The 24,389-nt window shown below is 35.6% G+C and overlaps 1 protein-coding gene across 3 annotated transcripts in view; it reads left to right on the forward strand.

Annotated features, from left to right (window-relative positions):
* Positions 1–24,389, forward strand: part of Gcn5 (Gcn5 acetyltransferase) — a 470,342-nt gene that overhangs the window by 159,066 nt on the left and 286,887 nt on the right. For all 3 annotated transcript variants that reach the window (XM_090394171.1, XM_090394172.1, XM_090394173.1), the window contains exon 9: positions 14,028–14,137. In XM_090394171.1, coding sequence (XP_090250297.1) covers positions 14,028–14,137 — 110 coding nt within the window. The remainder of the gene's footprint in view (positions 1–14,027; positions 14,138–24,389) is intronic.

Consider the following 24,389-nt stretch of genomic DNA (forward strand, 5'->3'; position numbering starts at 1 on the left):
CATGTCATCAAATGTGTCACTTTTTATAACATTTTCTTTGATTTTAACTAACCCTGCATTGAGGAGAGGGGAATAAGTGAAAAGGAATGTTCTTTTCAGAATATATTAAAAAACAGTAATTAAAGAGAATGAAAATATTTGATTATTAGTTACTATACTTGATTTATTAAAATATGTAAAGAATAGCAGTTATAAGGAAGAGAAAGAATAGGCATGAATAAAAATATTTTCAATACTGTAAAATGGATTATGAATTATTTATATCTATGATATTATCGTGCGCTTGTGTTTAAGTATCTGGGAATGGAGTGAAGAATACGTGATCCTATAAACTCTAGACTTTCATATTTGCATTTATGTCATTAAGACAGATTATAAATGCTAACTTCGCTACTGTTTTGATCAAGTGTTTTATTTCTAACTGAGCTCTCAGATCCATAATTAAAACTGGTTTGAACACTGTCTTTATACTGTTAGTTTGATGTTTTGGTTAATTTTTCACGTACACCTTATAAATTTATTTAGCTGGCACCCCATCATACTAGCTCTGCTTATTCTATTGTTCAGATTTAACTTGCCATCTTCACTAATAACTGTGCTTAAATAGCTAAAATATTTTACTTCTAAAGGATCAGAACGCAGCTGAAGTTTTCGGTGTTCCTGCATATTTTCACACTTTTGGTCTTTTTGTTTCTGATTTTCATACAAATATGCTGCGGTGCATATTTGGTGTGATAATCAGAAACAAAAAATTTAGTCAATTGCATAACATGCAATTTACCCTGGAGATTTACACTGTATGCATTTAGGAATACATCATCATCTGCATAAAGCAAAGAGCTAAGTTTGTATCTCCAATTTTAATATCAGGTTTAATGCCACTTCCTTTCATAACGTAATCCATTTAGATAATGAATATGAGCAGAGATTGTGTGTACCTTTACTTGTTTATTTTACACCAAACCATCTTACTGTATTTCATTCAAATCTAACTGCTGACTTGCAATTTGTGTATTGCTCTGAATTATGTTCTGTTTACTTCATATATTTGTAACGTTTTGTAAAGCTTTTCTCTAGGAACTTATCATATTCCTTTTCCAGATCTACAAAACTTGTCCATTTCCTTATTATATTCCCATGTCGTGAAGTGAAAATCTGATTTTGACAATCTCCTATTTGGCCTGAACTCAGCTTGTTCTTAAGTTTCTTTTCCACAGTTTTTCACTGCCTCTTCTCAAGTATGCTTGCATAAATCTAACCTGGAACACTAGTAGAAATATTCCTCTGTAATTCCTACATTCAGCTTTATTCCCCTTTTTATGGATGGGAATTATAAGTGCTCTACTCTAATCACCTTTGAATTTGACTTTCTGAGTAGGCAATGAATTATGCACTTGTAGTCACTTCAAAACTGTCATGCATCTATAATTTCAGTATTTCTGGTTGAATATCATCAACTCCAGCTGCCTTTCTTGTTTGCATTCTTGAATTTTTTCAACTACTCATCTGTCATTGCTTGTTTCATTTAAAAGTCTTTCCATGTAATTATTCCAAATTTCTAGAATATTATTATTATCTTGGACCAGGGGGTAACTGACACCAGATGCACTCACTACTTCAGAGGCATAGTATTCCATTCAGTCACTACTCTGTGAGAGAAAAACCTAACTCTTACTCCTTTCTTGACTGCAAACAAACTTAACTTCCATGGACCCCCCCCCTCCCGTGTTCTCTCCCGACCTTCCATATAGTGAAAAATTTCATCTGACAATATCCTATAACATCCATTCAGAACTTTATAGACCTATCATATTACCCCCCCCTCTTCTCCTATTAACCAGAGTCTGTAATCCACACACTCATAATGTATCCTCATAATCTTAATCCCATAATCCATATATAATCTTTGTAACTCTTCTTTGTACCCTTCCCATAGCCACTTTATTCCCTTGGAACATAGGAGACAAATCTGCGCACAATGATCTAGTTGTGTCTCATCAAGTCCTTATAAAGAGGTGAAATGACTTCCTTATCCTTGCATGTCAAGATTCTCTTCAGCATCACAGTTATCCTCTTGAGTTGTATCTGCAACTTTTGCTATATGACCTTTGAAGTACCAGTACACAGTACACCATTGGTCACCTTAAATCTGGCAGATTCACATCCACCATATACCACTTTTTTTGATATATGTCTCTCAACCATCCACTGATCCAAGTCAAGAGTTTATATTTCCCATATTCTCCAGTTTATGCAACAACCTTTCATGTGGTATCCTATCAAATGCCTTAGCAAAATCCAACAGTATCATAGTGTATCCATTTCCTTTATCCAACTCTACTAACATTGTTATTAAATATGAGCAGATTTCTAAAATATGACCTTTCTTAGTAAATCCATACAGTTTGTTTGTCTACCCATTTCTGTGTGCAAGTTCTTACCAATACTCTAAAATCTGGTGTGGTATCTGGTATCTCCTATCAGATACTGATAGGTCAGTAGTTAGACACATCAGTTTTTGCACCATCCTAGTAAAAAGTATAAAGTCAGCCTGGTTGGCTGAGTGGTTAGCGTATCTGCTCTCCAGCCAAAAGGCTGCGGGTTCGAATTCCGCCGTGGTCATGGATGTTTATGACTGTCTGTGAAAATACTAGTAGTGGTGGTCGGCAGTAGATGGCGTTGGTGTAGATGATGAAAGTAGTTGGTGGATTGAGTGGTGGAGACAGAGAGTTGTGGGAGTAGGTGCCCTCCCTCCCTCGATGAGTCTTTGGACTCCCTGTCATGTAATAATAATAATAATAATAATAATAATGGAATTATCATCCATTCCTGTGGGGTGTTTCTGAGCTGAGACTCAAGTTATACAAACATGAAAGGCCTAGCCAATTTGGTTGAACATTCCTTTAGAAAACATGTTGATATTCTATCTATCCCTATTGACAAATTCTTATCCAGGTTATGCAACAGGTCTTCAACCTCATTTTCATGCACCTCTAACTCTTCATTAAATGTATCAGTAGCACTGTTCACAATGTTACAAACACCTAGTTAATATATCTTAGCAAAGTGAGTCCCCATTAATTGAACAATCTCATTAGCTTCTTCTACTAGAGTGCCATATGCACTCACTAAAGTTATTCTTCCTAATTCATTCTTTCCTTTGCTTGAGGCATAACAATAAAATTCTTTGGATTGCTTTTTGTCTACATAGCCAGTTTCTTTTCATATTCTGATTTAGCTTTCCACACAGTACTCATTACTTTTCTGGTCTGCACTTTATATATATTTTATAATTCCTCTTACTCTTATTCTCACGATATTCTTTCCACATCATCTTCTTGTGGATCCCATGCTTAATGAGGTTGCACTTCCATTTCACTTTCAACCTAATTCATTCTTCGAACACTAGGGATACGTTAAGATGCCACCTAATTTAATCACCTTTTCAGATTTCTATGCATTACTGACATTTTTCCCATTCAGTAACTGATACTGTGGGACCAAAGATAGTATTCTCCTAAGTTGATCTTATCTTCAGTTTTCATATCACCTTTATTGTCTTTGATTCCTTTTACAGTATTCTGTCTTTCATTTCTAAGCTTTTCTGGATGCTCCAGAACAGTTTGCCCCTGCCATATATTTATCTTATCTATTCTTATCGAAATCTTCCCATAACTTTTGTTTATCTGCTTTTACACATAGCTTAGCTCTATTACATTTTTCTCTGTTAAGAGAGAACAGTGTAAGAGAGCTAAACTAAAAGAGCACTAAAATGTTCTTTTAGGACATCGGACATCTTCCATATCTTGAAGTTTGCCCGCCTCACTTTGCTAAGAACTTTTGAATGCTTCTTTAACTTCTTGTGTCCACTATATCAAAGATGTGGTGGACTATCAAAGATAATCATCAATGTTTTCTTCAGAGTTTGCCTTGTGTTCTTGTTTTTGATCTATTTCATTTTTTTTTGAATAATGTTTGTACAATTGCATCTACAAGTTACCTATAAAAGCGTTTAACTTGAAATATTTTAAAAAACTATTTATTTTTATCCTACTTAAAAATAAGTGATGATCACTTCCTAATTCACATCCTCTGTATCTCTTGTATTCTGAACCAGCATGAAGTGCCATTGTGTCACTAATGATTAGTCTGTATCCTAATAGCAATCCAGCAAATACCATTATTGTTAGCTTTTCCCTTTTGTTCAGATTTTTTCGAAATGTTCCCATATGCCTGGTGGGATTCATTTCTACTCTTCTCTTTAGATCTCTAACATGGACCACTGTTTCCCAATTTTTATATCTTCATATTTGGTGCTTGATATCACTACCTTTTCCTTATCTTGATCACTTTTGCCTGAATTTAACAATCTTAAATTTATTAATAAGATTTCACCTGCTTTTGTCTGTCTCAGAAATGCCATTTATGTCAATATGGTACTTTCCAGTTCTTCTGCAAGTTTGATTTCTCCATTAATACTTTTTATGTAGATGGTTACAATCTTTAGTTCATCTAATATCAGACTTTTTTTAGATGTTGAGTTAGAGTTTGTTCCAATAGTTAACTTTCACTGGTTGTCCTGGTTCTCTGATGAAAACAGCATTGGGCCTTGTTTAACTGGGTTACACTTCAGCTGACAGGAAATCTCATGCTGAAGTGTAACCCAGCATGACAAATCTTAAACCAGAAATACAAATCATTACCATCATTTGTACTTCTGTTTTAAGCTAATAGAGAGTACACTTTGGTTGACTAAATCCCATATTGGTAGGTCATAGGTCATCATTCTTCATATAGTATCCTTCATGAAGTATTCAGTGGATACCTACTAACAGGGCATACCACGTGAAGGTGAGAATTGCACATTAGGGCAGATTCCCCAGTTGATTCTCCACATTCCTGAAAAGTGGTGTGTTGGACTTCTGCCGGTTATCTGCATTTGATCCCTAAGTGACTCCTGAAAGATTGTTATGGTTTTTTAAAAATGGCAGCAATATTCAATATCCAAAAATTAAAAAGAGCTTACTAATCTATACGTGTTATGTCTTATGCATACATTGTAGGATAGTAATTTCAGTATTAAGTTCACTGTTGGTTGGGATGCTTAATGGTCAAAACTCTATAACTAAGAGAAGACCTCCTTCTCTTAGTAGTCTTTAAAGGAATGTGGAGAACCAACCACGGCTTTTGACATAATGTCCAATTCTTACCTTCTCTTGGAGCACCCTGTTAGATATCTACCTGGATATACTGAATGAAAGAGGATAGGCTAGTAATTTGGGACTTAGCTGACCAAATTGCATTCTTATTGGCCTAAATCGTTGTGTAAAACGATGATACAACATGACAGAACTTGAACTTCATTCAGCTGGGGTATCGCCTCATTAAACAAGGGCTCATTGTTTTTTCCAGGGAACTAGGGCAAACAGTGAAAAGTCAGCGGCTGTAACAAATCTTTAAACACATCCCAACTCGACATCGCCAGAGTTCAAAATTGGCACTATCAACATAAGAGGCCTCAATAGCAAGGAAATGGGGTTAGCAGTGGAATTGGATAACTACCAGATTGACATAATTGGGATCACGGAAACAAAAAAGACAAAAACTGGTGAGATGTTTCAAGGTGACAAATACAAAATGTTATATTCAGGCAATAACAATCAGAGAAAAGGAATAGCTATACTATTCAACACTAAATAAGAGGATAATCTTGAATGACAGTATCAAGTAAAGTAATGTGGGCAAATATCAGAATAGGGAACTGGACAGTGAGACTTATTTTTGCCTATGTAAAAATTTTCTCCACCTTTACTAAGGTAGAAGTGGAGGAATTTTTTCATTGTGTTAGCTGCTTTCTCTAAAGCAGCTAACACAATGAAAAAGGAAAAGTTGGTCCTTGTTGGAGATCTAAACAGCAGAGTAGAAAATCATTACCAGACATATAGAAATATTTTGGGGAAATTTGGAGAAAAGAGCAAACCTAACAATAATGGCAAGTACCTGTTAAATTTCTGATCAGGACATGCACTGGTTATTACTAGCACAATGTTCCAACATAAAATGCATACAAATTCACTTGGAGAGAAGATGCAAGAAAGAAGAAAACTCTCATTGACTGTTATTGTTGATAGCGATGTTTTCTCACTGATGTGGGACAAACTGTACAAGAGGATTTGAAATTGAAAGTGATCAGCATTTAGTCTTGAGAAGAATAAAATTGAATTTCATTTTGAAACAAAGAGCATGTAAGAAAGTTTTAAAGTGAATAAAAGTTGAGCAGCTCTCAGATGTGAACTGTAGAATAAAACACACAAACATTATTGAAGAAGAAATGAGTTTGAGAACAGGGGCCAAACCTTGGAGATTTAGTGGCAACCCCTGAAGAAAACATTGATTGATTCAGCCAGAGAGGCATGTGGTGAGGTTGTCTGCAAGGATAGAAAAAACAGAATTTCCATGGTGGACACAGGAAGTTAAAGAGGCAGTGAAGGAAAAGAAGAAAGCATATCAAAAATCAAAAGTTCCTGGCAAATAAATCAGGTTGTGCTCTTAGAGAATACAGAGACCAATGTAAGAAAGCAAAACACTGTGTAAAACTAGCTAAACAAAAGTCATGGGAAGACTTTGGTAAGAACATGGAAAATAAATATCAAGAAGGTCGCAAGATATTCTGGAGGTTGTGAAAGCTCCGATATAGAGGAAAGAGTGCTGTAAAAGGAATTAGAGATGATAAAGGTGAATGAAAACCTGAGAAAAGACATACTGTATTTGCCAGCATATAAGATGCACTTTTTTCTTTGAAAACAGGTCTGCAAAGCAGGGTGCATCTTATACATTGATACTCAGTTTTTTATTACTTTCATTTCTGGAAATTTTCTCTGTTTCGAGTTATGCGATTTCTTTCTTGCTTTCTTGCGGTGTGTGAGAGCATTTCAGTTATGAATAGATAAAATTTAGTCTAGGTGGACTGTTGAAGAAGCCTGCCCTGCTAGTATGGGATCAGTTTCATTCTCACAGAACAGAAGATGTTAAAACTAAACTCATGGAATTGAAAACTCAGTTAGCTGTAATTCCAAGAGGTCTGACTAGTTAGCTTCAACCTTTAGATGTCTGTATTAATAAAACCATTTATGGGATTTATAAAGGAGAAGTGGAACAGCTGGATGCAGTCTTCAGATTTTGAGATTGCTCCATCTGGAAGAAGGAAGAGGCCTAGCATTTTGCAAGTTTGTGAGTGGGTCAAAGCTTCATGGGATACTGTGAAAACTGAGACAGTGGTTAAATCATTTAAGATGTGTGGCATTGGTAATGCACTGGATGGTACAGAGGACAATTTGTTGTATGAGTACTCAGATTCTGATTTAGAAGAGGTTTCAAGTGTCTCTTCATTTAACTCTGGAGATGAATTTCTGGGTTTTGATGAAGAAGATTAAAAGGTGGGTACTCTTTCCTAGTTAGATTAGGTATTTATTGAAAGTAGACCTACTTATTACTTTATATTTGAAATACTGTAAATTCATTATAATATTCAGTGATAAAGTTTTTTTTCCTAAAAAATGTGTACAAAAAAGGGGGTGCGTCTTATATGTCGGAAAATACAGTAAACGATATATGAAGTAATTACTTCGAAAAATTGCTAAATGAAACAATCAGTGACAGCAGAGTAGTAAAAAAAAACTCAACTGGTGTGCAATCAGGAATACATAACAATACTTGAAGTAGAAAAAGCCATCAAAAACCTGAAATGAATAGATTATTCGATCAGAAATGCTCAAGTATGGAGACATAAAAGGCTTACAGTGACTGCACTGCATAGTTCAGAAGGCCTGGATAGAGGGAGGAATTCCAAATGATTGGAGTAGAGCTCTCATAGTACCCACATATAAAAAGGGAAATACAACTGAATGTAAGAATTACAAAGGTATCTCCCTACTGAGTATTCCTGGTAAGATTATGCAAGTATATTTGAGAAACAGTTGATAAATACTGTGGATGGGAAGCTTGGTTAAGAACAATGTCAGTGTCAGGATCAGATTTTCACTTTTGACAAATAGTTTAGAAATCATAGAAATATAACAAAAATCTGTATTTAAGTTTCGTACATCTGTAAAAGGCATATGACAAGGTGGCGAAAGAAAAGATATTCAAAACACTACAGTTGTATGGTATGAATGAGGCATTACATCAAGCAATACTTTGTCTTTATTTGAGTTGTAGGTCAGCAGTTAACATTGAAGGAAGTAAAGGAAGATGGTTTGATGTTAACTGTCAGACAAGGATGTACATTATCCCCTCTGTTATTCATCCTCTATATGGATCATATTATGAAGGAAAGTGATATTAAATCTGATATCAAAATTGGAGATGTTAATCTCATTCTTTACTTTATGATATACTTCTAGTTAAATCCTCCAGTACAAATCTGCAAGAATCCCTGACTAAACTAAATAACTTGGTGTAAATTTGGTATGAAAATCAGCAATAGCAAGATAAAGACAATGGAAAATAGGTAGGAACATTGAAAATATCAACTGCATAGTGAATGTAGAACCTATAGAAGAAGTAAAGCATTTCAGCTACATAGGCACACTTTTTAGTGAAGATGGCAAATTAAATGTGGAAATAGACAACACAATTAACAAAGCTGGTATAGTAGGAAGTCAGCTGAATAAATTTATATGGAATAGGTTATAAATAAAACACTTTTATTTCTAACTTTATTTCTATTAAAACACTCCAAAGACTGGAGACCACATATATATGAGAACTCTGAGAAAGATTAGGGATGATGTTATTAATGAACAGATGGCAATATCATATTAAAAAATGAGGATATTAGGAAAGAACTTGATATTGTGAGCATCCAGGAATGTGTCAGCAGAGATAATCTCAGTGATATGGTCACTTAAATACAATGGGAGAAGAAAGATTAACAAAACAAGTGTTCTTTGCCCGGTTGGCATGGAAAAGGCCCAGAGGAAGACCAAGATATATATTGGTGGAGTAATAATACTATTTGTTCTAAACTTTTTGTCAAAAGTGAAAATCTGATCCTGGCATTGACATTGTTCTTAACCAAGCTTTCCATCCACAGTAAAAAGTGCCTTAGAAGACAGAAATATAAGATCTGATAATGTTGGAGTCTTGACAGATAACAGATTAATTTGGAGGAAAATTGTTGATATGATTTAGTAATAATGTGAGTTTTTTATGTAGTATTATCATAATATTTATCCATTGTCAACCATGAAACACACCATGTCACAATATGAAGTTAGAGATGTGGTTGAGACCCCTGCAACCATCAGCTCTTATAGCTACAGGGAATAAGAGCTTGAAACCGGGAATTGTAAGACAAGACCTACTAAGGTAGTGTATGAAGATAATATCCCAAACCCTCCAGGGAGGATATTCTCAGATGTCCTTTGTCTGAAAACCAGGAGCAATCTCTTGAAAATAGTAACATGGAACGTCAGAACACTCTACGAGGCAGGCAAATTAGATAACCTACTCCAAGAATTAGAAGTGATGAAAGCAGATATTGCAGGTATCAGTGAAGTGAGGTGGACAGATACAGGCATAATAATAAGAAAAAATCACACTATAATCTACTCTGACAGTGACTTACACCTTAATGGAGTTGCGCTTGTCCTAAGTAATAGAATTGCAAAATCTCTACAGGGATATTGGCCCATAAATGACAGAATCATAACAGCCAAAATAACTGCACAACCATTCAACTTGTATATTATCCAAGCATATGTGCCAACCCAAGATCACCCAGATGAAGAGTAGGAACAATTTTATGAAGACATCCAAACTGCAATCTCCAGTGCTAAGTCAGATGATGTTATTATAATGATGGGCAACCTAAATGCAAAAGTGGGCTCAGAAAAAATCTCATTCTGCATGGGAAACCAAGGGCTTGGAATCAGAAATGAAAGTGGTGAGAGATTAATTCAATTCTGTGAAACCAATGACCTAATAATTGCCAACACACTGTTTAAACATCCTTCCAGAAGACTATATACCTGGAAAAGCCCTGGGGACATCTATAGAAACCAAATTGACTATATAATAATAAGCAAAAGATTCTGAAATGCAATAACACAAACAAAAACATATCCTGGAGCAGACATAGGATCGGACCACAACCCAGTGATTGCAAAAATCAAAATAAACCTTAAGATACCAAGCCAACCATTCATAAGAGAAACATATAATTCAGACTAACTTAACAACCAAGAAGTTAAAGACTGCTTTATAAAAGAATTCACAAAATCCCTTAATAAGTCTGACACCACAACTCACACAGAAAATAGAACACCAGTTGATGAAATTAACATGAACTGGCAAACATTCAGAATAGCATCAATGAAGCAGTCAAAAATACACTCCCACAATTAAAAAGGAAAAGGAATAAACTTGGATGAATGAAAAAATACTGACGTTGATGGAACAAAGAAAAAAGTTAAAGAACAAACCTGAATATAAAAGCATGAATAAAGAAATAAAAAAAGGATGCAGGAAAGCCAAAGAGGAATGGATTAAATATAAATGTATAGATATAGAAAACCTTGATAGAAAACACAGAAGCAGAGAAATGCATGAAAAGATCAGAGAAATGACAAGCAGGACAAATACAGCAAACCATGCAAGTGTCATTAGAGACTCAAGAGATCATATTCTAATGGATAAAAAAAGAAATCATGGAAAGATGGATTGAATACATAAGGAAATTATATGAACAACAAAGAAATGATATTCCTAAACAGACTGATTTAGAAGGACCATCCATTTTACTCTATGAAGTTGAAAATGCCATCAGAAAACTAAAACCACATAAAGCTGCAGGAATAGATAACATCTTGGCAGAATGGTTGAGGGCTCTCGATGAAGGAGGACTGAAATTTCTAAAAAATTATGCAATAAAATATACGAGACTGGATTTCTACCCAAAGATATTAATCACTCAATTTTCGTTCCAGTTCCCAAAAAAACAAAAGCTACAAGATGTGAAGAGTTCAGGACAATCAGCCTCATCAATCAAGTGTCAGAAGCCCTCCTCTGCATTGAAAGAAATAAAAGAAAAATAAACATAGAAATAAATGATACACAAAGTGGCTTCAAGGAAAATGTAGGTACAAGAGAAGGTATTTTCAACATCAGAACCATCATAGAGAGATATCTAAAAAAAACAAAAAGATGTGTACCTCTGCTTTATAGATTACAAAAAGGCATTCGACAATGACCAACATGAACAATTAATTGAAATCCTTTTAAAAATAGGCATGGATGGAAAAGACATTAGGCTATTAACTAATCTTTACTGGGAACAGACTGCAGTGCATCTTTGAGAATAAATAGAGAGACCTCAGAAGAATTCCCAGTTCAAAAAGGTGTGAGACAAGGCTGCGTCTTTTCTCCGATTCTCTTTAACCTGTACACAGAAGAAATATTTAATAAAATTAGTAACCTCAAAGGAATCGCTGTAGGGGGCAAAATATTAATAACCTAAGATATGTAGATGACATGGTTCTTCTAGCTGATAACAAATATGACCTCAAAACTCTTATAGATGAAACCCTCAAGTATAGCGAACAGTATGGCCTCAGTTTCAACTTTAAAAAGACAAAAATCATGATAATTTCAAGAGAAAAGAAAATAACAAAAAATATGCATCAATATAAAAGGAAATAAATTAGAACCGGTGCAAAAATACATATACTTCGGATACTTGATCACAGAAAATGGAAAGACAGAAGATAAAATTAGAAAAAGGATTGAAATTGCAAGTCAACTTTCAACAGGATGAAAAATCTACTATCATCTAGAGAATTAAATCTGAAAACAAGACTAAGAATCTCCAAATGCTACATATGGTCTACATTATTATATGGAGTAGAGACATGGACACTCTCCAACCTGAGTGTGAAAAAACTGGAGGCCTTTGAAATGTGGATGCTGCAAAGAATTATGAGAATATCATCATCATCATCATTATCATCAAATTCCTGCCATGTACCCTCAAGGGGTGTACAGGATATGATAGTACTACATGAAAAAAAAATTACATCATTACTAACTTCCTATCTACAATTTTTCTCCAAATCAGTCTGTTACTTGTCAACACTCCAACATTATCAGATCTTATATTTCTATCGTCTAAAGCACTTTGTACCGTATCAATCCACCTATATCTTGGTCTTCCTCTGGGTCGTTTTGCTGCCAACCTTTTGCTGCCAACCTGCAGTTTTTCAAAGTAATTACTCCATACTTCAAGGATATCTTTTTCTCCTGTTTTCATTAGAATATCATGAGAATTCTTTCCATGAGAATATCATGGAAAGACAAATGAAGAGGTACTTGAGATGGCAGGCGTAAACAGGAGCCTGATGAAAGAAATTAAAAAGAGAAAAGTCAGATATTTTGGACATATTCTGAGACTGCCTACAAAGGACATTTCTCGAAGGAACTGTTGAGGGAAAGAGGAAGACAAAGACTGGAGTGGATGAAAAATGTAGAAGACTGGGACCTATCTCTCATATGAGGAATGCAGCAGAGAGGTGCAGAATAGGACATGGTGGAGACACATGGTAGTCAATCTCCTGGAGGAAGAAGACACCTGACAGGACAGGATCATAATATTCTACACCCCTGGAAGGTGTAAGAATATTATGTCAGGAATTGGATGAGTTCACTGTTGATTGATAAAGTAAAGTTCCTTTCTTTAATTCTGTAATTGGACTGTTTTTATTGGCATACAATTCAAAATGAATATCTTTTCTCACTCTATTTGAGTTGCTTTTATTGGTAAAATAACTGAATATTATTTGATAACAAATAATAATTCCTTTCAGGCTTGATGGATTTACTGAAGTTTTGTATTTAGCATTACTGTTTAGTTTATCATAATTTAGTTACACTATGTTTAATGGCAAGATTCGACAGAAGGAAAATCTATAAGTAAACGCATCTCTGAACATCAAAACCACATCCGTCTGGTCAAACCACACAAATCTGGCCTCGCTCAACATGGAGCTGAAAACGCTAACCATAAGATCCAATGGAAAAACACCAAGCTGCTACATAGATTCTTATTTAAACATGAGCGTTTATATAAAGAAAGTGCTGAAGCCTTACGTCACAGACCCAGTTTTAATCACAATGACTCTCTCACTATCCCAAAGGTCTGGGAAATTATTATCCTCAATTGAATAAAATAAATTTATCAGATATATTTTAATTTAATTTACGACAGAATTTTTATAATCCTCAAACATGCTACTGTATACATAGAGGGATTCCAATGTAAGCATGCACACTAACTGTTCCTTGGAGTGTAATTCCTAGTATTGTTTGTAATAACTGTACTGATGATGTCTTAAGATGAAATATCTGCATATTATTAAAAATATTTACCACAGTAATTAAAATAATATCCACATATTATTTTAATTACTGTGGTATACATGTGGATTTTTAGTTATGAATACCCCACAGATTTCAACTGTATAATAGAACTATCTATTGCAAACATCCTTCATGTGGGATTAAATGGGGAAAACTACAGTAATACTAGAAGCCATTAAAAATCTGAGAGACCAATTTTTGGAGTCGGCATCAGGCGAAGGACTCCCTGAACCTCAACAAGGATGGCTATATTAAATTATCAAACATTTTGGGGCTAATCATTTCAACACCATCTTCTGCCCAAGAGTAGAGCATATTAAATTCAGCTTTAGAGGACTCTGTGAGGACGTTATTATTTATTTATTCATTTATTCAAATTATTTCTTTTTCCGGTACAGTTAGAATTGTTTGTACAATTACTCAATTATTAATATCTTGTATTGTGACGTGTGTTGTGTTCTGGTTACTAATTATCATATTTGATTGTGTGTTATAAGTTCATACTTATGATGAAAATGGGTTAATTTTAATTATTTATAAGTGTGTAAATTATAAGAATTAAAATAATTAAAACTTAGGAATTGTCTTCTTGAAGAATTTCTATGTTTTTGTAGGTTTTTGTCCATGTTAGAGGAAGAAGTATATGGGGCAAATTCTCCTATTTGGGATCCAGACTTCAAGCAGATTCATTCAAATATACCACAGAATCTTTCTGCAGAAAAAAGTAAACTACATATTTAAAAATTTCCTTTCAAATAATTAAACTGATGTATTTTTTTCGGCTCCTATGTAAGGTATTATCAAGACTGTGTATTGTAGGAAAGGTTTCTGTTAGCCTGAATACCAAATTGATTTTTAATGTGTCAAATACAAGCATTTTAAAATTTTTCTCTGTTTACCATTAAATGTATCAACTGCTGAACTTGAAGAAATTCCAGTAATTTCAACAAGGAACAGCTAACAAGCAAAAATGTTTGAGTACCTCTTAACTAGCCAGAAATCATCTGACCTCAAGATGCAGGCGTTTACAGGTTGTTCTTATAAAGCCTAACTTTTTATGTATAATTTAATATATACAAGGTGTTTCTAATAAGTATCACTATTCAGAACAATCTGTAGAGAGAGAGAGAGAACCAGTAGTTGAAAAAAACTTCAAACTTGGTGTATATATCCTAACCAGGTTCTGAAGATGAGTTTTGGCTATAATAAAAAAAATGGGGCCAAATGGGGAAAATGCTGCAGCAGAATACAGATGCTGTGAAAAGGAAAAATGACACCAAATGCAGTGTGATGCATGGTTTGTCAGTTTGAAGAGACAGGCAGTTTGACAGTCAGCCAGGAAGAGGGCATAGTTCTAAAATTATGCAAATTGTTAAAAACGTTGCAACTGCAGCCAGTTGAGCAGTCAAATGTGAATGCTGTAGGTTCATGCAGTGCATGTGCTGTAGCAAGACAATTAAGTTTGTTACAGTGGTATGGAGAACTGTGTGTCAAATGTTGTTATGCTTCCCATATAAACTCAGCCACAGCCAGGAGTTGCAAATGGGAGACACCAGGGTCCAAAAAATGTTTGCATTGATGTTTCTGGCATGCATAGAGGTGAATGAATATTAGTATGTAACATCGTATGGAATGATGAAGTGCGTTTTCATGTTTCTGGAACAGTAAACACTCAGAACTGCTACATTTGGGCTACAGAGACTCTTTGTGCATTTCAACAAGTAACCTTACATTTGCTAACAGTCACAGCATGGGAAGAATTTATGGCCAAGTTTGTTATCGGGTTGTTTTTCTCGGAAGAAATCCATCGAACCAGACTGTTACGTATGCATGTTATTAAGACATATATTAAGATCAGGTTTGCCATCCTGCAACTGTAGCAAAGAGGGTGTCTGAACATGGAAGGTTTGATGCAATATGGAGCACTTCCCCACATAAGATGTGGAGTTAAACAATTATTGTGTCAACATTTCACAGTGAATAGCATAATTAGTTGCTCATTTTTTATGAAATGGTCACTGCGTTCACTGGACTTTAAACCCTGTGACTTTTAGCTTTGAGATTACCTCAAAAAAGCATGGTGTATTCAGGCAGAGTTCATTGCCTTGCAGATTTGAAAGACAAAATTACACATGACATGCAAAACCTTTCGACATATCAGTTGCATTCTGCTGTAGACAGTGCTGTATGGCAGAATCAGCTATTGTCCTGCATCTCTTCTGGATCTCCTTCACAGCTACTTACAGCATGTCAGCTGCATGTAATAACTTTTTTGTACCACATTATTTAATGAAATTAGTGAAATAAACATCATTGAGTAATTCATTTGTCATTGATTCTGTATCATTTCACAATCGCATATGTCTGGTTTACATTTAATTTTCTCCCACTTACAGTGCTATATTTTCCCTATTGGTCATTTTTGAGCTTTTTTTTTTTTTTTTATTGACAAAATCTTTTCTCAATAATCTGATTAGGATGCCAGGTTTGAGGACATTTTGTGTATTGGTTCTCTCTACAGATTGTTCTGAATAGAGGTATTTTAATTTGAAACACCTTGTATATTGTATGTCTGTTAATATCTTTGCCAGTGGTTTGGTCCCTACAAACATTATTTTAGAAGTCTATTTTGCAGTCGTGCTCATACTTATCTGCACAATATATACTAAGAATATCAGCATTTCAAAGAAGTCTTGGTAATAAGAAATACCTGTGTGTGTGTGTGTGTGTGTGTGTGTGTGTGTGTGTGTGTGTGTGTGTGTGTGTGTGTGTGTGTGTGTGTGTGTGTGTGAGAGAGAGAGAGAGAGAGAGAGAGAGATTCTAGCTATTCCATAGTCAGAATTTCACAAATAAATTGCCAGCCAATATATGTTGGAACAAAATTTTTGCTAAGCTTTTCAAACTGTTCTCAGAACTTTTTGCTTGATGAAAAGTGTCTGTCACCTGTAGGTTGAGTTGCCATTAGGTTTGTATTTCATTGGATATGGGTGACATTTTTGTAAGGTAGTTGACCTTGACAATCAAGAGACAACACCTTGCTTTTTCCAATTAAAGGATCTCTAGATCATGAGAGATATGCCACTAGCTTAAACCACAAAGAAGTGGTGAATGCTGAATCTGAATTCTCACATGGTAATTTTTAACATAACATGCAACCGTTATGGATAAACAGGAATTTGAATTCATCAATCCATATAATGAAGTGATTAATTAAAGAGCATATAAGAAAAGGCAAACCAGCCTGCGAACATACAGATCTACAGGCACAAATACTTGCCCTTAGGAAGATGCAGCAGAGGAGTGCCAGCTGCATTTATTTGTCATGATCCCTAATTAGGGAACTACCCATCCTATGGGACAGATGGGTTGAAGAAGAATCCACATGTTGTTCTGAAATTGATCAGCAATCAAAATCCATTCACGAAACCATCAAGTTGCATTTCCAACTGATGCAAGAGATGGATTTCCAAACAGATGCTCAGCTGAAATATTTATATAGTTATTTAGTGCACTGTTTTCATTGAAATGAATACTTCAGAATCTTTTAAAGTTTTGAGGATAACCCACTTCCTTAAGCTTCTCTGTTCATAGACAGTTTATTCATATAAAATTCTGAAAATTTCAACATTTGGGATCTGTGTTGGAATCTTTAAACTTGAATTTCTCTTTGCTATTGCAAGTTTTTCTCAGTTGTTTCTGGGTGTGGAACACCCATTGTTCTTCCCAATGAACACTGTGTTTATTAACATGACCACTAAAACTGCTACATGCATTATGTGGTATGATATGTATATAGTGACAGATGACACTTCTCTAATACCATCTGCTCTTACTATTATTATGTAGATACCTCCATGGAATCAGAAGATGCATTGTGGAAGATTTATTATTCACACAATACCTTATCATACCTCTAACTAATAACTAATTCACTGATGAAGTTACGTTTTGCCCTGTCATCATTGTTATATCTTTTATCTTTATTCTTTACGTGATTGTCTTTCTTATATATACTTTGGCTTCTATCTGCTATCTTTAACTTCATGTATCCATAAGTCATCTATCTTACTTGAATATGTGATCTTATCGCTTATCTAGCAAATTTCTCAATTTTAGGCCCCCCAGAAATACCTGTTCCCTGATCACTATAAGCTATCCTTATTCACTCAGGCAAATTTATTTACTGCACCAGCCTGGGCCTTAAGGGTAGAGTTAAACTCATCCTAAGGATAGTTATAGGGTATCAGGTGCCACTAATATCATTTACTAAAATTCAGAAGCCTTAGGTTTTTCTAGTTTATTTGCAGTCGTGCCCCCCCCCCCCTTTTCCTTTCTTGATTGGGATATCCCCGCGCACATACATGATCACAGATTCGTAATTTTATGAAGGGTCAGTCAACATGGTCAGAAATACAAGCATAAAAGATATCAAACAATTTTAATGGATTCATTATTAAATATAGTACAGGAACAAAACAGATATTAATAATATTAATACTAAGTTAAACTCTTACTTTCCTCTCACTCTCTCATTCTTAAAACAAACATGGATTCTAAATCTTTACAATTCAATTTCCTCAACTTATTTGACATTTTAGTTTACAACTCATTAGGTCTGCTAGGCATTTAGCACATTATTGGTTTTCCCTGAGTGGGTCACAGCAAAATATCTAATAAACTAATAGTTCTTAAAATTCAGTCCAAAAGTATAGTTATTCACATAAATTTCAATTCTTCACAATTCCTTTTATCACAAATTCGAAATACACTCTCTTCCGTACTGTTAGTCAATTTCTCTAAAAGGGGCTAGAACATTTAAAGTACTTATCTTCACTATTTCGGTTTCTCTCGGGGTTTTCTCTGTCTTTCTTTCTTTCGGAATTCTGGCTATCTTGATTCTACCACCACATGGGATTCACATGCTCTTCCTGAATCGGGCGCTGTTTCTTTGCTATGGATTTACGTCAATGCCTTTTCTCGTTGACGGCCTACGTTCGATCTTGCCGTGTTCTGTGGCGGTGCCATGCTGGAACTTCTTGAAGGTCAGCTCTTAAAAATAAGAACTGAACCACGATGAACACTCGAAGCACACGGTGAGAATACAGAAACAAACAAAATGGGGCAGTTTCAATTCAGTGTTGCGGGTTTTATACGCTCCCCAAGAGCACCACCTTTCTGAGTTTGATTTCTCCTATTGTCCTTCCGATTGGTCCCCGACTGGGTGACCTCACCGATCCTCATACGGGGGCTTTCTAATTCCAGGAATGTATGCATCATGAAATTTTCTCAGACGTAACACCCACGGGCACTTACGCTGCTCTTGTAGCGTTAGGGCGACCTTTGCCCTATCTTGTTGAATAATTTGCATTCTTTTATGTGTAGAATATTACTGATAATTTCTCTTATAACTGCCCCTTTTTTGTTGATTTACATTTGATATATATATGCATTAACTTTATTTTAAACAGTTCTAAATTTAATTTGCAGGATGTTATTTCCTTTAAAAACATAGTTACTCCGTGCTAAATGATAAGTATGTTCAATTTATGGTTAATTTCTGTTAGACTTTGGAATGGTGACATCATGTAGAATGAGGTCGCCTGTTTCAGATCTAACACCACCCTCCAAGCAAAAAAATGTAGTCTTAACATGCTTGCTTGCTTGCTAACTATATTGTTAGACAACTTCCACTGGTAACCCTTTATTCTCTCACTTCTTGCCATGTACTGCCAGCCTGGTTGGCCGAGTGGTTAGCATGTCTGCTCTCCAGCTAAAAGGCTGCGGGTTTGAATCCCGCCTTGGGCATAGATGTTTGTGATTGTCTGTGAAAATGGTTGTGGGTGGTAGATGGCATTGGTGTAGATGATGATGGTAGTTGCGATTCGTTGTAGTTGGAGAATTGGGGGGGGGAGACAGAGTTGTAGAGCAGGTGCCTCTCCCTCGACGAGTCTTTGGCCTCCCCGGAGGTGTTATGTAATAATACTAATAATAATTATCAGTCCTATAAAACCGCTTTAATGTCTCCTTTTTTTTGCCTATCAGTTAATTTTTGAAGCCAACAGACCATCAATCTATTCTCATTGGAAGCATTTCATAGACCTGCCACATTCTTTGTCACTCACCTTTAGATCCTCTCCACCACTTCTTCATTCCCCATGGAATCCATCCAGATATGTGCAGAGTAGTCCAGATTTGGCTACTCTGCACATATCTATGGCTATAAAGCTTTATATAGGGGAACAATATCCTCTCTATTACTGCTTATTAGTGTCTTCTTCAACAACCTCGTAATCTGCTGTGTTGTTTTAGTTACGTTTGCAATATGACCTCTAAACTTCAACTCCCTGGCCTCTTCCAATTTCCTGCAGTTCATTTCCATCAATACAGTACACAGCTTGTAATCTCTTTCTAAAGCACATCAATTTACACTTGGCCACATTAAACTTTCAGCTATTTATCTTTGCCCGTTATCCTAGTCTGTTTAATGTCTTCCTGCATAATCTCTGCATCACTTTCATTTGCCATTGCTCTTTCCAGTTTAGTATCATCAGCAAACAACTAAATATTTCCTGTCAGATCATTTCCTATATCATTGACATACAAATTAAATAACAGAGAAAACACTGAGCCCTGTGGTGCATGACTGGTCACTCGCTTTCTCCTGGACTCAGCTCCTCCATAAACCACTCTTTTTTATATTTCCATTAGTAACTCTCTAATCCAAATCATCAGATTCATATTTATCCTCATTTGCTCTAGTTTATGCAGTAGTTCTGTGTGGAATCTTGTGAAATGTTTTTGCAATATCTAGCATATCACTGAGTAGCCATTTCCCTTATCCAACTCTATTGTGACTTCATTATAAAAAGTATGCAAATTACTAAGTAAGACCTACCCTTCACAAAACCACTTTGTCCATTATAGAGTATCATATTCCTATCTACCCAGTGTTGGATTCTGTCTTTCACCAATTTCTCCAGTACCTTAACTACCACTTCTGAGATGCCGAGTTTGCTACTTATCTCTTGGAGCTTCCTTTATGCAGTGGGACTATTTTGCCCTCTTTTTCACTCTGTTGGCATCCTCCCAGTAGTGAGACTTAAATTAAACAGCTTGGTCAGAGGAGCTGATAATTCACTTACACATTCTCGTGATACATTGGCTGATATGCCATCTAATCCCATGGCTTGCATTTGTCTTGAGGTTCAGCAATATTTTAAGCACCTCAATTTCTTAAACTTATATTCTTCTATTGGTTAATGTCACATCTGGTATTACTGTGCCACCACCTGGATGGTATACACCTGCAAAATGCTCACTCAGTAATTCAGCTATTTTGTTTGGTTCTGTTACCTCACTGCTATCAGCATTTTTTAAAATCATCCTTCCACAGACATTCCTCCTTTTACTTGCCACATAGTGAAAAAAACACTCTTTAGAATTTCTTTTCGTCTCATCAGCTAGTTTTCTCTCATAATTAGCTTTGGCCTTCCTTACCATACTGGTCACTTTCTTGCCTGTGCCTTATACTGCTCATGGGCATGTTGATCACCTCTTTCTTCATAATTCCTACCTCCCTCCACAACCTTTTTTTTTGTATGTAACTCTTGCTTAATGAAACTATTCATTCATCTAACTCCTACCTGATTTATTCTTTTGACTGTGGATATACATTCTGATACTGTTTTCTTCAAATACCCCTTGACCACTGACCATGCACCATCAGCACCTCTCCCATCCAACTTCTTATGCCATGGCACTGCTGAAAGCTGACTCCTCAGTTTATCATAATCACTTGCTTTGTAATTTCACATATATCCCTTCTTTGCAGAAAATTCTGCAAGTCTGGCAATCTCCTAGTTTAAGACTACATGATCTTTCTACAAGTGGAAGCAGCATAGATACATCGGTTAGTGTTAAGTTCTGATGCCATGATCAGATCCAACACTCTCAAACCTTGTATCCCTTTCATTACATGCTGCTTAAGGTAATTATTTCAGCAGCTGTATAAATTCCATTTCTTTTCCTGCCTGTGACCATTTCTCATCCCATTCTTTCTTCCCATAATAATTACTCTACCTGTACTCATCATTTTTATTTGCAAATCCATTTCATCTACATTCTCTCTTGTACCCCTCCAGATTATAGCAGCAACCAGTTACATATTTAGTCCTATTGGCCTCTATTTCACACCAGAAGATAGCTTCAAATGTATTACCCTTTGAATCCCTGTTCCTGATGTATTTCTACTCATTTTGAATTTAATTCTTCTGCTATCATTAGCACCCCCCCCCCATATTGTGTTCCTTCTGTCCTCTCTGAAGACACCATATCCCTTTGCATTCTGTTCTTATGACCATATTATTCTCAGTTAACCAAGTCTCACTAATGTCTATAACTTTTGGTGAACTTATTATTTCTATACTCTTATTTTGAATAATTCTAGCATTAGTATACTTAAACTGTAATACCCCCTTTCATTCCACAACCTAGACCCACACTTACTGCATCCCTCCTACACATTCTGATTTCTCTGACTGTACTTCTGAACTTTCATTAAACAACACTATCTCAAGACTCCTGGCACCAAATCCATTCAGATTCAAGCCATCCTCATTATATAAATCCTCCCATCCATCAAACTCACTCCACACATCCACAAATTCCACACCATTCCTCCTGCACAATCTGTGCCCTGACTCATTCGCAATCATAGCTCACCTCTCATATCGTGGCAATAGACTTGCAACTTTTATTTTCTCACTCCTCTTTTTTTGCGTATACTAGCACCTCTCATATCTTCTTGTATATCACACTTGTCATCTGCTAAATCACTTTTACCAGCCAAAATAAACATCTCTTTCATCATTACTCTCTACAACCTTATAGCATATCTTATAATCTTAATCTTGGCACTAGGAAAATGCAATTTTGTCACACAATCTCTTATCAGTGAATCACCATACAAAATCCAATCCTATTCTTATGCTTTTGTGCTCTGCTTTCTCTTCCCTTTCTTTTGCTTCTATGTCATACCATCTGCCAGGCATTTCTCCAACCACTCAAATCTCATGTTTTGTTCTCTTAAGAAATCTACGTGTAAGTGCACTGTCTTTTCTATTATCATCTGGTGATTTGCACAGTCACTCGTACTACTTGTAACACAAATTACACCAACTGCATTGCCACGTACTTCATCTTCCAACTCGCTGCTAACATTCTTCTTACTCTTCAGACTTCTGGCATTCACTCACTAAATACTTTCAACAAACTTATTCTCCAGTTTCATTTTTCTTCCATGAAGAAGGCCATACATTTTGTACATGTTGCTGTGAACATAGTTATGCACATTAAAATAACTTGCCCTATAGCAAATGCTATTATAACAAACGCACTCATGAGAGACGATTGCAAAGCTCTATAGGAGTGGTGCTATGCGAAGAGAACTTCACTATAATGAATTGTTGCTGTAGTCGTATAAGTTTAAATTAAAGATGCCAAGAAATTATATTCTTGGTTTCATCCTTTATCCAATTGTAAGCAAATAAAGTTTGCATATGAAGTAACTTCATGACTGGGCTATTTGTGCATAGAGGCTAATGACTTCATGAATTGCCTTAGTATCCCATAATTCAACGCACATATCCTTACAGACATGTATTATGCTATGCATCATACATATGCGACTGACCACTACCCAGACTAGTTTTGACCTTGATTCAGGTCTCATCAGTTGGAGACAAACCTAGAAGTGATACCAAGGTTCAAGTAATGCAGAAATCATATTTCCATATACGTCATCATCATCAAATTCCTGCCATGTAACCTCAAGGGGTGTACAGGATATGATAGTACTAAATGACAAATTCACATCATTACTCGCTTCCTATCTACAATTTTCCTCCAAATCAGTCTGTTACTTGTCAAGACTCCAACATTACCAGATCTTATATTTCTATCGGCTAAGGCACTTTGTACCGTATCCATCCACCTATATCTTAGTCTTCCTCTGGGTCGTTTTTCCTGCCAACTTGGCAGAGAACACTTGTTTTGCTAATCTTTCCTCATACATTCTGTTTAAGTGACCATACCACCTGAGATTAGCTCTGCTAACGTTTTCCTGAATGCTGCCAATGTCAAGTTCTTTCCTAATATTCTCATTTCGATATGATATTGCCATTGATGCCATCTGTTCACGCACCTAATCTTTCTCAGGACACTCATATCTGCAGTCTCTAGTCTTCGGTCAAGTGTTTTACTTCTGACCCAGCTCTCACATCCATAAGTGAAAACTGGTTTGAGCACTGTCTTGTATACAGCTAATTTAGTGTTCCTACTAATTTCTCTCTTATTCCATATGAATTTATTCAATTGACTTCATACCATACCAGCTTTGTTGATTCTGTTGTCTATTTCCATATTTAATTTACCATCTACACTAAAAATCGTGCCTAAGTAGCTGAAATGCTTTACTTGTTCTACAGGTTCTCCATTCACAACACAGTTGACATTTTCAATGATTCTGCCTATTTTCATTGTCTTTGTCTTTTTATTGCTGACCTTCATACTATATTTATTACAACAGTTATTCAATTTAGTCAGAGAATCTTGCATACTTGTAGCAGATTTATTTAGAAGTATAACATCGTCCGCATAAAGCAAAGAGCTGACATTAACATCTCCAATTTTGATAGCATGTTTAATACCACTTTCCTTCATAATGTGATCCATATAGATAATGAATAACAGAGGAGATAATGTACATCCTTGTGTGACACCAGATTTAACATTAAAACCATCTTCCTGTACTTCCTTCAATTCTAATTGCTGACTTACAACTCAAATAAAGACTAAGTATTGCTTGATATAATGCCCCATTGACACCATATAACTGTAGCGTATTGAATAGCTTCTCTCTTGGCACCTTGTCATATGCCTTTTCCAGATCAACAAAACTTAAATACAGATCTTTGTTA

The sequence above is a fragment of the Typopeltis vanoorti genome, chromosome 6 (genome assembly GCF_054136105.1).
Source record: "Typopeltis vanoorti isolate ZY-2024b chromosome 6, IOZ_Tvanoo_1.0, whole genome shotgun sequence".
NCBI lineage: Eukaryota > Metazoa > Arthropoda > Arachnida > Uropygi > Thelyphonidae > Typopeltis > Typopeltis vanoorti.